This window comes from Lupinus angustifolius, chromosome LG06 (genome assembly GCF_001865875.1).
Source record: "Lupinus angustifolius cultivar Tanjil chromosome LG06, LupAngTanjil_v1.0, whole genome shotgun sequence".
Classification (NCBI taxonomy): Eukaryota; Viridiplantae; Streptophyta; class Magnoliopsida; order Fabales; family Fabaceae; genus Lupinus; species Lupinus angustifolius.
The window spans coordinates 21,484,654-21,502,005 of NC_032014.1; the positions used below are offsets into that span (position 1 = coordinate 21,484,654).

At 35.3% G+C, this 17,352-nt stretch overlaps 2 protein-coding genes across 2 annotated transcripts in view; both read left to right on the forward strand.

Annotated features, from left to right (window-relative positions):
- LOC109350153 (probable serine/threonine-protein kinase PIX7) lies at positions 4,850-9,231 on the forward strand. The gene is made up of 6 exons (XM_019591309.1): positions 4,850-5,332; positions 6,109-6,446; positions 6,534-6,669; positions 7,748-7,884; positions 7,956-8,079; positions 8,617-9,231. The coding sequence occupies exons 1-6, from the start codon at positions 5,137-5,139 to the stop codon at positions 9,135-9,137; spliced, it is 1,452 nt and encodes a 483-aa protein (XP_019446854.1). The 5' UTR covers positions 4,850-5,136; the 3' UTR covers positions 9,138-9,231.
- LOC109350154 (hypersensitive-induced response protein 2-like) overlaps positions 10,692-17,352 on the forward strand; it is an 8,846-nt gene continuing 2,185 nt past the window's right edge. Inside the window, exons 1-5 of the mRNA XM_019591310.1 lie at positions 10,692-10,737; positions 10,986-11,195; positions 12,058-12,178; positions 12,247-12,338; positions 12,425-12,521. Coding sequence (XP_019446855.1) covers positions 11,007-11,195; positions 12,058-12,178; positions 12,247-12,338; positions 12,425-12,521 — 499 coding nt within the window. The 5' untranslated portion in view covers positions 10,692-10,737; positions 10,986-11,006. The remainder of the gene's footprint in view (positions 10,738-10,985; positions 11,196-12,057; positions 12,179-12,246; positions 12,339-12,424; positions 12,522-17,352) is intronic.

The following is a 17,352-nucleotide window of genomic DNA, read 5'->3' on the forward strand; positions in this document are numbered from 1 at the left end:
TAAAAATTTGAAAATAACCAGTTAACTTGTAATTATTATGTGTGGGTGACTTTCTTAGAAATCGATGTTATTGGAGATGTTTGAAATATGTATTTGTATGAAGTCTCATATTGCCTAGTTGAAGTGAGTATGGATCGATTTGGACTGGGTAAGGCTTGTTGATATGACAAATCACAAGTGCATGATTATGTCGTCATGTAATAAAATATCGATCCCACAGGGACTAAAAACTCATTTAATTATAACAATTAATTTATACTTAACTCAGATAAGGAAATAAAATTGAATTCAGAACGATTGAGAAATTAACAAGAATAATTATGAAAGTATTAAAAATGATTGAAATCTAATTTAGGGAGAGTTCCCAGGATAAGAGTTGTCGTCTTTACACTCGCAAATCATGTTTTGCTCTTTTCATGAACTTTAAGTTGTGAGGGTGAATTGCTCTTTGATATGTGTCATCATCTATCGAGCTCCGACACGTGTACTCAATTGAAGTCGCACCTCTCGTGGTACAGTTATCAATCAAATCTTTTACTTGGATCTTTCTATCCAATCGCTTCGTAGTAACCCAAGGTGAATTCCATAAATCCCTGAGAATCATAAGACTACTCTCGTGAATTAGGATTCTAGTTTGAATAACTGAATGATTAGATAGTTGGTTCACCTCTCGGTCCTTCCCCGATGTATCTAAGAAGTGTAATTTGTTGACCAGACAAGTCATACGAATAAAACTCAGTTTAATGATTCAAATCATAACACTCAATAAATAGAAGTAAGAACAAATGTTTATTGAATGTAAAAGGGCATAGCCCCAATCCTAGAAACAAAACGAATTACTTACTCATAATGGATAATAGAATATCAAATTCTAAATTAAAGAATTGTAATGTAAAGTGTAAGATCCTTGAGGGAGAATCCTTATTTATCATAATTATAAAATATTGGGCTAAGCCCAACAAAACAAATCTAAAAAATAGGAATATAATATAACATCTATGACTTCTTTTGGCCATTCAATTGGTTTTCGCATAGCCTCAATAATGAATTCAATCTTCATGCATCCATTCTCTACTCTTTTTAGCTTAAATTCATCCAAACTGCACAACATAGCTAAAAACACCCGCTCAACCCGAACAAAGAGAAATAAAAGTTAAAAACAATCCCAAAGTCCTAATTATGGCCTAAAATGCAAGTTAAATGCAATGTAAATGTAGCATAATTCCACACATATCACTTGTCATTTACTCGACCCTAAATGTTGATCGTGTCATTCTTTGAATCCGAATCCGACCATAGACCCAAAGTTAACCCGACCATAAATATCGACTGAGTCAGCCTTTGAACCCGATCCTAGACTCAATTAAATATAATGCATATAATTTTTAGATAAAGTCTTCTCAATATTATTTATTATTATGGATATGTAATTTGACATATGAAATGATATATGTATATATATTGTCAATCATGTATATTTGCTGAAAAATTAGAGAATGAATGATACTTTCAACCAAAAAGATGTTATTACTCTATACATAATTAAAAAGAAACACATAAAAATATGAAGAGTAGATAATAATAGGACGGGTCCAGGCCGAATCATGTTTGCCCATACCCATTTCTAAATATTGATCAGGTCTAATTTTTAAACCCAACTCGGCCATAGACCCGATGAGACCCGAACCTATTGGAACCGGATCGTAATCGGGCCAAGCCGGATGAGCGGGTCGGGTTGGTTCTTTCTCACCCTTATTGCCTAATATCGGAAAAGATGAGAGAACTTAAGTCCCTTGTTGTAATGTACATCAATTATAAGCATCAATTAGAAATACCACAAGGGCAGTTGGGCCTATGGGTGTGCTACAGTTTATAATCCTTACTCTCTAATAATACCATAGTAGCTGCTCAATTTTCATAGGAACGTGCCACAATTGATCGAACAATGTTAACAAATTCTCTTGTTTTCTCTTCTATTTAATCTTATGTCATTTATTTGATTGCTTGTAGCCAACATTGTGCAACGACTACTTTCACTATATCACCAATTGTTATCATAACCAATTGGTAGATAACTCTTAGCTTGTATACCATATTATGGCAAAGGAGGGTGAAAAACGTGTTGGCTAGATAAGGTCTATCAAAAGCATTGCACGAGAATAAACTCATCCACCAATCAATTTGGGCAGAATAATTTGGGCAGAAATTGTTGGGTCGTATGAGCCAATATCATTGTTGGGGATACCACGTCCAGATCCAATCAATTTTAAAGATAATGGTTAGATTACATTTTGAAAAAATAGAATCTAATTTATCTTATTTTAAATAAATTAGACTTTAGGTTTACAAGTTCATAGCTTCGTATGCATCACTATTTAATGTATATTAATCCTAATAAAAAGACGTGAATAAAAAATTGTTTTCTCTTTCAATATTTTATAGTTTTGTTAGAATCTTTATTTTCTTGTTTACTAGGGTTAACACCCTAAAAGAAACCATCATTTTCAACCGAAATATAAATCGAGGTTTGGCTTAATAAGATTCGACATAAAAAAATATCCTCTATGTTATTTGATTTTATAATTTCAAATTATTCAATCTGATGTATTTGTATTACATTGTTTTGACTTGGATAGAAGTAATACGAAGCAGTATACATATACTGCTAGTATCATATGAAACGGGGATACACTAATACTACCAAAGACTGAGATAAGCATGAAGTGTAACTTGTTTTCTTCTATAGTGAATCTCTTCTCTCTTCCTTTCTCTTTCTTGCTCATTTTCCCACTTCTTAGACTACTAGAACTACTTGTCCATGCACGCTCAATTACACCTAGGGATAGCAATGTGTACAAACATGTACGTATAGTAGCTATCGGCTACATGATGTGCATAATTTTTTTTTTACTTGTACATACTTGTCCTTATATTTTTTTTGGTTTCTCACATGTATCTTCGCATTAGAGGCAATCCTATCTGAGTCGGAAATATCCGTAGGTACGTAGGGTTAACTCTTTCAGTGGACATTTTTTCATCCACAAGACTCGAACTCGAGACCTTGCTTAAGGGGAATCAAACATGTACCACTTGAACTAACGCCTGTTGGTATACTTGTACTTATATAGGTACCTGCTTTCTAATTTCATGTGAGTTTTAATAGGTAACTACATATATAAAAAGTATTCATGGAATTCTTTTAGGTGCTTTAAAAAAAATTTAAAAATAGTAGGGAAGTTATTTTTGGACATTTTATATATAACGTACTTAACAATGAAAACAATATTGTTTGAACAGGGTGTGCACAAAATTTAAGGATGGAAACAATATTGTGTATAGTGTGCAGCACACCAAATTTAAGGATGAAAACAATATTGTGTATAGTGTGCATCACCAAATTTATGAATGTATCACCAATTAAACCATATAAATTTAAAAATCATAATTCAAGAGGATATTAAAATAATTTGATAAATTGTGGATATCTATGTGCACGACTATCATTATATTCATGGCCGGATAAATATATTACAATTAATTTGAAGAACCTAATTCCAAAATTTGCTAATACCAGTTTATAATAGATGATTGTACTCATGTGATTTCATTCATGGGTACCTAAGAATTCACGTTTGTTTGTCATCTTTAATTACATAACTCAAAGTCTAAAACTCCTAGCAACTTTTTCTTTTAATTTTGATTCCATATTGTATTTAACACAACATTTTCATCCCAATAAACATTTTTCTGTTTTTTATTTATAAAAAATTGTATCAACCTCTTTAATTAGTATAATTGAAAACAAATTTCCTATAACGTGCTTAATTCAATAATTTTTCTTTAACACACGAAGTTCAACATAAATTATCTCTAAAATAAATTGGAGCTCCGTGATAATCTTCCATTGTGCCAAAATCATGAAAGTAGTAAGTTTCTTATAGAGTTTGATATATGTCGTGTAATCTTTTTATATGATAAGTGCATTATTCATTATTTTTGTATATTATGTTTATCCAAGAGTTAATGATGATATAAATAATAAATCACATGTTGATAATATAAAAATGTATTATTACATTAATGTGTTAATTATTCTGTTTATAAATCAAAGTTATACAATTAAGAACATAATGAGAATTGCAGAAGTGTACTGTCATGAGTAATTGACAGTAAAATAAAACGGAATTAAGTTATTTTTATTATCAATGTTATGTTTAAATCAATATTAGTATCAATATTAATTCACAATTAAATTATTATATTTTAATCAATAGAGCTAACACACAAAGAAATTACTCATTAATAATCATGTGGAAAAGAAGGAAAATAATAACATTGAGTATTGGTACCTAATATAGCTATAAAATTAGTATATGCAAAAAAGTTATAAGATTAGTTTTCAAGTTGTTTTTTATTTATTTTAAATTTGATTCTATAAAATTTCTTTGAATTTTTTATGTTTTTAAATGAGTCCGATTAGTTATTTTGTTGTTCACTTAAGGTTAATTTTTTCAATGAATAGTTTCACAAAGGAATATTGAATTTTTAAATTTTCTTCATATTGAATGAGAAAAACAAAAGAAGAAAAGTTTTGTTTTTTGAAGATGAAGTTGGAAAAAGATCAGTTTAGTAATTGATTGGTCTTATTTATAGTTAATTAGTATAATAATTTACCACATTTGTGTTTTTGAGAAAGTTTCAATTGAGCAACGTGTTTTGTTGTACTTGGTAGCAGCTTACATAGGAGGAACACAAAACATACCAACAACACAACATTTCTTATATTACTCTGTCTTTTCTTCACTTCATCTTACTTTCTCTCTTCTTCTTTTATCTTCACATTCTTCTCTTCCTCACTTTTCTCAACAATCTAGGGTTACTTCAAGGGTTTTTTTCTTTTTGTTTTTGATCTGCTTCTTCTGATCTAACCCCTTTATTTTTATCACTTTAAAATTCTGGGTTTTGTTGTGATTCTACTTTTGACGTGTTTTGAGTGGTAAAGTTATGATTTTTAGTTGCTATTTGGTTGTGGAATTTATCATCCTGTTCTTGGGTTGAATGTGATTTTGGTAGGTTTGGGCATTGTGGGTCAGTTTTTTTTTTGGTTTTGATGATTTTTTAGGGAATTTGGTAGAGATGGGTAAGGTGGTGGAGTCTTTAGATGTGTCTAAATCAAAGGGTAACAAGAAGAAGAAGAAGAAAAATGAAGAGAATGTTTTGGAAGAGGAAACAGTGTCTGGGAGGTGTTGGCTTAGGTTCAGATTCTTTGGAAGCTGCATTTCTTTAAGATCCAAAGTTGATAGCTCAGTTAGTGGCACAAGTACTAATTATGGTAACCTTTTTTCTCTCTTTAGAACAATTATTGTGCTTACTATGTTATTAGAGATTCCATCTTCAGATATGTATTTTTTTGTGATTTGTTTTTATCATACAAAGTCGAATATCTTGTATAGATTTATTACTTGCTTTAAAGTTAACAAATTTGAGTTTCTCTTAGTTCCTGCTTATTCAAAACTTTTATGTGTTAAAAAATATTCCTAGTGGTGGTGATAAAATACAGATGATGATGCTTTAGTTAAGATTTCGCGAGAATTTGGAAACGGCAAGCATGGCCTATGTATAACAAACACTTCAAGCTAGTTGCTAACTTTCCATGTTAATGTCCGTTTTTGTCGTGTCCGTCGTGGACATGTATTTGTATTAAATAATTCATGGACAATGCTAATTGTACTCTACAACCATTATAGATAGAAATGTTCCAATGATTAGATAAGCATTAGTATATTATTATGCTTACAATGACTTATGTAACTTTTAAAACATTATTCCTATTTTCCATTTAAGATTCATGCTTTTATGTTAAGCTTACATTAGTTTTATATCATATTCATAGCCATGCCATGTCCTATCATCTTTAAAGTCTGTCGTATTCCCATGTCTATGTCTGTCTATTTGTGTTACGTGTCGTATCCGTGCTTTGCAAATCATGCTTGTGTTACGTGTCGTATTCCCCTAGACATGATTGGCTGGGACCTGGGAGTTATTTCACCTCATGATACTGGTTTTTCTAAGAAAATTCTTTATTTTCTGGTTTTGACTTCTCATCAGCTGAAAGTAAATCAACTAACGATACAAGTAGAGACCAACCAACAGTTCCTGTAGTCTCTTCTACAACCACCAGTAATACTGAAAGCAATGCATCCACTTCCAAACTTGAAGAGGAGCTTAAAGTTGCTTCAAGGCTTCGAAAATTCTCTTTCAATGATCTTAAGTTCGCAACAAGAAATTTTCGGCCTGAGAGCCTTCTTGGTGAAGGTGGTTTTGGTTGCGTGTTCAAAGGATGGATCGAAGAAAATGGAACTGCACCGGTGAAACCTGGCACAGGGCTTACTGTAGCTGTGAAAACCCTCAACCATGATGGGCTACAGGGTCATAAAGAATGGCTGGTTTGTAACTTTACTGATTTAGTCTTTCCTATGCTGAATTCTATCCGTTGTTTTCACTTTTAATTTCTTGTTTGATTTGTATGACAGGCCGAAGTAAATTTTCTTGGTGATCTTGTTCATCCAAACCTTGTTAAACTTATAGGTTATTGCATTGAAGATGATCAAAGGTTGCTTGTGTACGAGTTCATGCCTCGGGGAAGCCTGGAAAACCACCTGTTTAGGAGTAAGTTACTATTTTGGACTAATTACTTTCTACTTTTATTTTTTAATGATAGTTACTACACCTTTCCATGTGCGTTTAGAACTAATGTACAAGGTTGTCTAATCGCATCTCTAGGCCAAATTTTGAATCATAAGTCGTAAGATTTGTTAACACAATAAAAAATATCTTAAAATGGCTTATTTGAATTTGCTCAGTATATGGACAACTTTTTTTCTTCATAATTTCATAAACCATTAAGTATCAGCTATCACAATGTTAAAGTTCAAGATTCATAGAAAGGTGGAAACTGAATGAGAAATATTAAAAGGAAATATAAGGAGAAGAATATTAATTATTTTGTGATTTACTTCAGCCAATAGATGGTATAAATAGAAAAATTAGAAGCTTCAATATGCTGTGTAGATTTCGCGAATTGTACAATTTTGATGGCCATGTATACCGTATAATCATGGTAATCGAAAATTTGAAATTGTACCATTTATGATTTGATGCATACAAGATGACACGAGCCTGTGGAGAATCACTCGAAAATTCGAAATTGAACCATTTATGATTCGACACATAGAGACGACACCAGCCTTTGGAGAATCGCTCCTTGAATTGCAGGAATACATTGATATGGTGTCGAAAGTAAATCTCCGACGGAGACCAATTCGAGCTGCTGCGTTTTCGCGAGTTCTTAATCAGTTTTCATGTTCTAGAATGGATCTCACTCAACCCAAAATGAAAGTTTCCCTTTATTCTCATTTTTCTTAAATTTTACTTGGTCAAACAGTGTGTTTTGTCTTATCTTATGTGTGTTTAGTTTCAATTAATGATACATTACGTTTTGCTTCATTTAAAAGTAGTGTCTTTTAGTCTGATATGACTTTGAAAATTGAAAAATCTGTTCCTAAATGGTAAAATATTAAACTCCTAGTAAAGTGGGATAAGGTAATCGTTAAAAGAGATTGAATTCCATTAAAATTGGGAGGAATTATTGAAATCGATATAAACTGGAACTGGAACTTCTGCTTTAAACTATTTTTTTGGATTATATCTACTTTACCTTCTAACGAAGATATGATATCTTATGTAGGATCCCTTCCTCTTCCGTGGTCCATTAGGATGAAAATTGCGCTAGGTGCTGCAAAGGGTCTTGCTTTTCTTCATGAGGAAGCTGAACGGCCAGTAATATATAGGGATTTCAAAACTTCAAATATACTATTGGATGCAGTAAGTGCCAAATGTTACAATAAGATTACATTTTCTTCCTTTTCAATATTCCTAATGTCTTAAGGATTCAGGACTACAATGCCAAGCTCTCGGACTTCGGACTCGCAAAAGATGGTCCAGAGGGTGATAAAACCCATGTGTCTACTCGTGTGATGGGAACCTATGGTTATGCTGCACCAGAATATGTCATGACGGGTATGTTTAGCTGGATATGCCATGTCCAAATCTGCGAGTTTTAGTTGTTATTTATCAGTGAATTAACAAATCCTAATTCATTTGTCTATTTCTTGGGTCAGTTTTATTTCTGAGTTCATTTGTTCTGACCCTGATGATTATTATAACTCAACTTATTTGGAATGTAATTCCTTGTGGGACCTGTTTGTTCTCTAGGTACAATGTTCTTGACCTTTATCGATGATGTTAATTGTTTTCTTCTTATGGGCAGATTAAGGATTAAGATCCTAATTTACTTGGGAGTTGTGTGTAGTTTTTGTCATGACCAATTGTGTTCAAGGATTTATAATTGCAATTGTTGCATTCTCAAAATGTTGATAACTTACAGAACCTGCACTTCTATTATATTCTTCTAGAATCTTTGGTTCAGATTATCAAATATGTGAATAATTAGATTATCATATAATCCGAATGCCCAAAACTGATGCTTCAATCATGGAATCTGACATCTGCATCAACTAATCACCCTACATAATCAGCTCTATGTTTTTGTGGCAGGACATCTTACATCAAGGAGTGACGTGTATAGTTTCGGAGTTGTGCTGCTTGAGATGTTGAGTGGCAGAAGATCAATGGACAAAAACCGGCCCAACGGTGAACATAACCTTGTAGAATGGGCTAGGCCACACCTAGGAGAGAGAAGAAGATTCTATCGGTTGATCGACCCTCGTTTGGAAGGTCACTTTTCGATCAAAGGAGCTCAGAAAGCTGCTCATCTAGCCGCTCACTGCCTTAGTAGAGATCCGAAAGCCAGACCGTTAATGAGTGAAGTCGTAGAAGCTTTGAAGCCTCTGCCAAACCTGAAGGACATGGCTAGCTCATCTTATTATTTCCAGACAATGCAAGGCAACCACTTCAGCACAAGCCCAAATACTAGAAACGGGCGAACACAAGGCGGCACATTGCTCAGCCGGAATGGGCAGCAGCAAAGGAGCCTTTCGATATCACATGGTACTCGTGCATCTCCTTATCACCATCAGTATCCTCAACAATCACCAAAACCCAATGCGAAAGCATAGATACAGTTGATGGATTTTCCCCATCATTTCTTATTTCCTAAGTATAGAAGTAACCTATGTGTTGAGTGTTGATCCAATGTAAGGGAAGGTGAGGCATATTAAGCTACTATCAAACAGTTCTGATTAAATCAATTGGCTTAGTTTATATCATCTTAGTCTTTAACAATTCAAACTTTAATCCATTGATCCCATCAATTCTTTTAGTATAAAATGAGATAAAGTACAAAAATAAGATAATAGATTTTCCTTCTTTGTTTCATCATTTAATAATAATAATATTAATTAAAGCTTCTTTTTATAGGAATGAAAAAAAATAGATTAAAAGACCTTTATGAAATAATCCCATTTAACTTTGGGCTTGTGTTTTATTGATATATACAAAAGTAGTGAATAAAATTTTTGAACAAATTGTGCAGAGTTGTGGATGGTGTTGAGTTTGAAATTGTGGATGGTGTTGAGTTTGAAATTGTCCATATTACCCAATCTCTTCCATAAGGATGAGATTGAATAATAAGAATTGGGATACACTTTTTTGGATGAATCCTTTCTTAATTTTGTACTCAAATATTCTAAAACATCCTACAATATCCTCTCCTTCTTTATACTCTCAACCTCATGTCTTAACTCCCTCATATTTTTCACAAAACTCGTAACCCCAAATCGAACCTTTTCATTTTTATTGTGAGAGTTTGTTTTAGTAAATTACTTTTCACTTTCGACTCAAAAGTGTCAAAAACAATTTCAAAAGTACTTAGTTGAAAATGAAAATTTACTTCCGACTATGGTTGGAAAAAGTATATATTCTTACAAACAAGTGTCAAATGTATATTTAAAAAATATAATATATATATTATACATTTTGACACTGAATTGATGAGTTAATTATCTTGTATAAAAATATGAAACAATATGAGTAAAGACATGTCCTTCCTGATTTCCATACATATTATCATTTAGTAATAAAAAAATCGACATTTCTCAGCAACACAAATAGGTAGAATGATTTACCTGGCTTATGGACATAGAAAATGAAGACTAAATTTAATAATTTATTTATATTGAAGACGACTTTGGTACTTATGAAAATCATAAATGAGTTAAATAGGTGTTTGGTAAAATAATAATATCATTTTATAATAAATATATATAGTTAATGTATCACTATATTACATTCTTTTAATATATATATATATATAGAGGAAATAAGAAAATCAATAGTATAATATAACTTAATTTGGGTGTAGACGAATATCTTATCGTATATTTATATTAGTTACACTCAATTTCAGTTATTTTTTTTTTTTTAATTGATCAAATAGGTGAAATTTAAAATGTTATTTAATATTTTTTTTCTTTTCCTCATTTATTTCAGGATTTAAGAAGATTAAAGATTGATATTGAATATAAGTCAGATGTAATGAAAGAATTATGGATTATATATACGGATGCTCTGAATGAATCAATTATTCATTCACAATTTATATCTCTTTCTGTTCTCTCTCTCTACCTTGTGTTGCAGGTGATATATCATTTTTTTTACAGGATCAGTTACCTCTCCTCTTTCATCTTTTAATTCTCTCTTTCCATTCTTTCATTTCGATTTCCATCTTATCAATATCTACTCCTTCTCCATTATTATCATCATTGTTTTTCGTTTCCAATTTGATCGTTATGTGTTTGTTTTTCCATTTATTATTATTATTATTGTTAGCAATGTTTTTGTTTTAATTGATTGCAATTTGCAACTGCCACATATATAGATAGATCATGTAACTGAAGTGAATTATGTTATTTAACACCATTAAAAACAACAAAAAAAACTTACGTGTGTTAATATAAGGTTTGTGTTTGTTTAGGTTATTTGCGAAGATGGGACTAGTTCTAGGTTGTCTTCAAGTGGATCAGTCAACAGTAGCTATAAAAGAAGTATTTGGGAAATATGATGATGTTCTTCAACCTGGTTGCCACTGTGTCCCTTGGTTTTTTGGCAATCAAATTGCTGGTTACCTCTCATTGCGTGTCCAGCAGCTCGATGTTCGTTGCGAAACCAAGACTAAGGTTTGTTTTTTAAGACCTTAAAGCTTTGTTTGGGAGTAGGGTTTTGGAGAAGAAGGGAAGGGAAGGGAAGAGATGACTTTGGAAAGCCTGAGTTGGATGAAGGAGATGAGAAGGTTTTGGAGGGTTTCTCAAACTCTCCCCAATTAATTTGGGGTTTGTTAGAGATAAAATATCAAAATAACTAAATATTTTTTGTAATATTATATAATTATACATTATTTTCCATTTTTCATTATTATCCTTAGTTTACCCTCGTTTAACTTTCATACTTCCTTCATTTTCCCTTTTTTCCTCCCATTCCTAACCCTTTCACCTTTTCCCTTGTAACTCTTAAACAAAACCTAAATGTATAAAACACAAATATCTATAGAACAATATGATTGTCAATGTATGGTATTGTTAAATTATTGAGCTAACTCTTCAAGAAATTTCAACTTTACAATCTTATCTCACTAAAGTGACTTAACACACATGTAAACTCTCTTTTTTGGTTAACTCCGAGTTCAAGTAATCAAATTTGTGAACTCTGGATTCTACTAGCTGGTTTACAAGCCTATATTCATTCATTCGTTTAAACTATGTTTAGGTATACTAGAATATGTTTCTAAATAACATTTGAGATTTCTAACTCTTACGAGTGTACGAGTGAAATTCAGAATTTAGGTTTATTAGGGTTCACGAGTTTACTTCAACTCTAGAGTTTGACAACCTTCTGTGTATGCTCATCTTTACCACAGAAAATTGCACATGTCTTTCCTGATTTTCTCTGGTTATCCGATTTCTCTTCACATTTATTTTATATATGTGTTTCTCATCTTTTTCTACTAAATATTGAACATGTTATCTTTCCTGGTTCCATCAGGACAATGTTTTTGTCACTGTGGTTGCATCTATACAATATCGAGCACTGGCAGAAAAGGCAGTGGATGCTTTTTACAAACTTAGTAATACCAGAGAACAGATTCAAGCCTATGTCTTTGATGGTATGGATTTGTGACCCGAAACTCCTAAAAGAAGTTGAGAAACTGATAAATTACTCTTGTCATTTCAGTTATCCGGGCAACTGTTCCGAAGATGGAACTAGATACCTCTTTTGAACAGAAAAATGAAATTGGAAAAGCTGTTGAGGAAGAACTTGAAAAGGTAAATCTTGTTTCTGTTTTTCTGTGTTAAGAACTAAGGGTTTAGACATTCATAATGTTTGGCGTTGACTTGCTCTCCATATCTAGGCGATGTCTGCTTATGGGTATGAGATAGTTCAGACTCTTATTGTGGATATCGAACCAGATGAGCGCGTGAAAAGAGCCATGAATGAGATAAATGCTGGTATGCTTTCTCCATTAGCATATGTTTTCGCTCAAGCTCAAATTACATTTTACTCTTTTATCTTTTTAGAAAATTTCATGTCATTAGATTAACTATTTTTTAAAGTTTAGTGTGTTTAGTATAGCTTGGAAAATTAAATTATAATTATTTGATTATGATTATAATCAATTATAAGGTGAGTCTGTTTATGTTTGGGTAAGTTTGCTGAAAAGCAATTTTAAGATAGTCTTTTGTGTGAATTGTATAAAAATGTTTTTGCATGAAAAAGGCTATTGAATTTATTTGTTTAGTAATATTGTTGGAAATAATTGGAAACCAGGAGGTTAAAATTGTCAACTAGTTGGAAATAAGTTTTGGAGTTCCATCACTAGTCCTGCAAGGTAACTTATAATGTTTCAGTGCTTTTAGCTAAAAAACATTGTCCAATTATTGTGTTTTGGGTATGATGGACCCCAATCCAAAGGGTATATCAGAGACGACGTAAGAAAGATCAGGGCAAATTAGGAAGAAAGGAAGAAATAGAAATTGAGGCACATGGTAGTAACTAACTTCACACGTGGCAGAAAGAGAAAGAAGGGAGCAGATTCAGAGGGTGTATTTGAGGAAGAAATGTGGAGGTTTGACGTAGGCAATCATTTGGTAGTTTGGGGGTGGCAATCTGTCACAAGGAGAGGAAATATTCCTATCGTTATTACCTTATCTTTTCTTCCAATACTATGTTATTTCCTATTCTGTTTACTGCACCATCAATAAAATACTCTGCACTGTTATTTTCTTCTCAACTTCTTGTACTATTTTTCTGCTGTTAAGAGATTCCTATCAAGCTGGTATCAGAGCTCCCGATCTTGGGAGCTTCTGGATGGTATCAACACGAATGGAGAATAGACTGGAGAATGTAGAGAAGAGGTTGGAAGGATTGCAGAACTCCTTTCAAGAAACATTAAGGCAGCAGATGGAGGCCTTAATGAAATCTGTTACAGAGCGATTGGAGGAAACGGTGGGTGAAATCAGAGGTTTAGGACGTGAGGGTGTGGGAGAAAATAGTAACCGAGAGGAGAGGCACCATGGTGAATGGGAAAGAGGGGAGGAAGAAACCAGAAGAGGTGAAAGGGTGAGGAGGGTGGAAGTCCCGTACTTCACAGGGGACGATCCTCATGGGTGGATTTATAGGGTGGGGCGCTACTTCGAAATTAATAAAATTCCAGAGGAAGAAAAGGTGGACATGGCGGTGGTGTGTTTGGAGGGGAAGGCTCTGAATTGGTTCCAATGGTGGGAATCTCGGATGGTAGTGGCTGTGAGATGGCCTTTATTCCGCCAATCATTGATGAGCAGGTTTCAAATAGCGTCATCGGAAAATCCGTATGAGGTGTTGATGGGGCTGAAGCAGAGAGGCACGGTCATGGAGTATAGGGAGGAATTTGAACTTAGGTCGGCGCCTCTTCGTTTTGCTGATGAAGAGTTCATGAAAGGGGTTTTCATGAATGGTTTGAAGGAGGACATTAAGGCAGAGGTGAGGATGAGAGGATCTGGGGATTTAAACGGAGTAATGGAGATGGCACAAAGGGTTGAGGAAAGAAACCGGGTTCTGGGCCGGTCTAGTGGGTACCCGAACCGTAATCACGGGTCTGGATTTGGCAAACCCGCATTAGCTGGGCGATGGGCCGGGGCCCAAGATCTCAAAGAGGGCTCCCAGGAAACACATGTTACGTTTGGTCCCAAGGAAACCCAACGGTTTCATTTTGGAAAATCTGAAGGCACAGAAGTGAGAAGTGGAATAACCACTTGTGACGGCGATAATCACGGTGGAAATCGAAGAGGAGCAGGTTTTCGGCGGTTGACGAAGGAGGAGGAAAATGAAAAGAGAAGAAGAGGACTTTGTTTCCGATGTGATGAGAGATACGTTCTGGGGCATGGTCGCAACAAGCAATTACGCATTATTTTGTTGGGGCAAGAGGAAGATCAAGAGGAAGGTGGGGTGACGGAGGAGACGGCGGAGGAAGTCAATCTGCAATTGAATGTGAGCAGTATTGCAGGGATGACCTCCAAGAATTCCTTAAAGCTTTGGGGTACTATAAAGGAAAAAAGGGTTATAGTGATGGTGGATTCAGGAGCTTCTCACAACTTCTTGGCACCATCCATTGTCGAGGAGTTGAAGATTCCAACGGAAAATACGAAGGGATATTATGTGGAAGTAGGGAATGGCCAGCGCTTAAGTAGTCAAGGAGTGTGTAAAGGTGTGGAGCTTCATCTTCCTACTGTGAAGGTGGTGTAGGATTTCTACTTGTTTGAGTTGGTAGGGGTGGATGTGATTTTGGGGTATGAATGGTTGAAACGCTTGGGGAGATTTACGGCTGACCTGCGACATTATTTGTTAGAGATACAAGAAAATGGCAAGGTTATCGAAATCAGGGGTGACCCAACATTGTCCAGAACAGTGGCGTCGGTGAAGGCTATTATGAAAGAGATGAGGAATGAGGCAGAAGCGTATTATGTAGAGTTTGGGATGATGAGCATGAGTTGCTCCTCAGAATCAGACAGCCAAGAGGGGATTCAACCTCTCATTCGAGAATTTGATGATGTTTTTTAGAATCCGGCAGGGTTACCACCAACAAGGTCGTGCAACCATGCTATAGTTCTAAAGGAGGGTGCGGATATCCCAAATATACGGCCTTACCGTCACCCCCATAGTCACAAGGCGGAAATTGAAAAGTTTGTCAAGGATATGTTAGAAGCCGGCATGATCAGGCCTAGCGTGAGTCCGTTTTCAAGCCCACTGATTTTGGTTAAAAAGAAGGATGGAGGATGGCGATTTTGTGTGGATTACCGCGCTCTCAACACAATTACGGTACCAAACAAATTCCCAATCCCGATAATAGAAGAGTTGTTGGATGAACTAGGTGGAGCAACACTTTTTTCTAAGCTGGACCTCAAATCAGGATATTATCAGATTAGGATGAAGGAAGAAGACATCCCGAAGACGGCATTTCGAACTCATGAAGGTCACTACGAGTATATGGTGATGCCGTTTGGTCTCACCAACGCACCGTCAACCTTTCAAGCTTTGATGAATGATGTGTTTAGGCCATATTTGAGGAAGTTCGTCTTAGTATTTTTCGATGATATTTTGGTGTACAGCCACGACATTACGACACACTGCACTCATTTAAAAAGGGTGTTTCGGGTTCTAAGGGAAAACAAACTGTGGGTTAATTACAAAAAGTGTTGTTTTGGGGCTGAAAAAATAGAATATTTGGGTCACATTATTTCTGGCACGGGCATTCAAGCTGATCCAGAAAAAATTTCAGCAATGAAGCAATGGCCGGTACCTCTAGATATTCGGAGTTTGCGGGGATTCCTTGGTCTCACAGGGTATTACAGGCGTTTTGTGCGGAATTATGGAATTTTGACTCGACCTCTTACACACTTGTTGAAGAAAAATAAATTCTTTTGGTCTGAGGAAGCTCAAGTCGCTTTTGAAGAACTAAAACAAGCAATGGTGGAACTTCCTACCTTAGCGCTGCCGAATTTGACAATCCCCTTCGAAATTGAAACAGACGCATCTGGTTTCGGTATAGGAGCTGTCGTCATGCAACAAGGAAGGCCCTTAGCATTCGTGAGTCAAGCACTTTCGGAAAGAGCAAGGCTTAAGTCGGTTTATGAAAGGGAATTGATGGCGATTGTGTTTGCGGTCCAAAAATGGCGGCAATATTTATTGGGTCATCACTTTGTCATCCGCACGGACCAGAAAAGTCTCAAATTCTTGTTAGATCAGCGTGTTTTGGCAGGTGAGCAGCTTAAATGGGTTACCAAACTGATGGGTTTTGATTTTGAAATTCATTACAAACCAGGTTCGAAAAATAGAGTGGCGGACGCACTATCTCGGGTCATGGAATATAAGTCTACGTCGATGGTGACCAATGTGGATTTGGTGGAATTGGCAGATGAAATCTTGGAAGATGCCAAGTTGCAGCAGCTGTAACAGGAAGTGATCCAAGACCCTAAATCTCATCCATTATATTCTCTTTCAAAGGGCTGCCTTTGGTATAAGGGTCGGTTAGTTTTACCCACTAAATCTGCTTGTATTCCGCTGTTATTAGAAGAGTTTCATGCCTCACCATGGGGGGGTCATTCGGGAGTGGCTCGAACTTATAAGAGATTGGCTATGGTCTTCCATTGGAAGGGGATGCGGACAGATATCGTTAATTTCATTGCTGCCTGTACCGTGTGCCAACAGAACAAATACCAAGCGTTGAAGCCAGCTGGTTTGATTCAACCCCTTCCGATTCCTAACCATGTTTGGGAGGACATCTCCATGGATTTCATTGGTGGGTTACCCAAAGCAAAAGGGGGTGACACAATTATGGTTGTTGTGGATAGATTGAGCAAATTTGCTTATTTCATTCCTTTATTGCATCCCTACACATCTAAGGAGGTTGCTGAAGTATTTGTGAAGGAAATAGTCCGCCTACATGGTTTCCCTTGCTCCATTGTTTCGGATCGGGATAGAGTTTTCCTTAGTTTGTTTTGGAAGGAGCTCTTTCGGTTGGCAGGTACCAAGCTGCGTTTTAGTTCCGCCTACCATCCTCAAACGGATGGACAAACGGAGGTAATTAATCGTACTGTGGAAACTTACTTACGCTGTTTTGTGAATGAACAGCCACGGCAGTGGCCAAAATGGTTACCATGGGCAGAATTATGGTTCAATTGTTCCTTTAATGCTTCTATTAACATGTCTCCGTTTCGAGCATTATATGGTCGCGACCCTCCTACGATCATTCCTTTTCGTAAGGAGGGCACTGTGGTAGCAGCGATAGACACGTTGCTGTCCAAA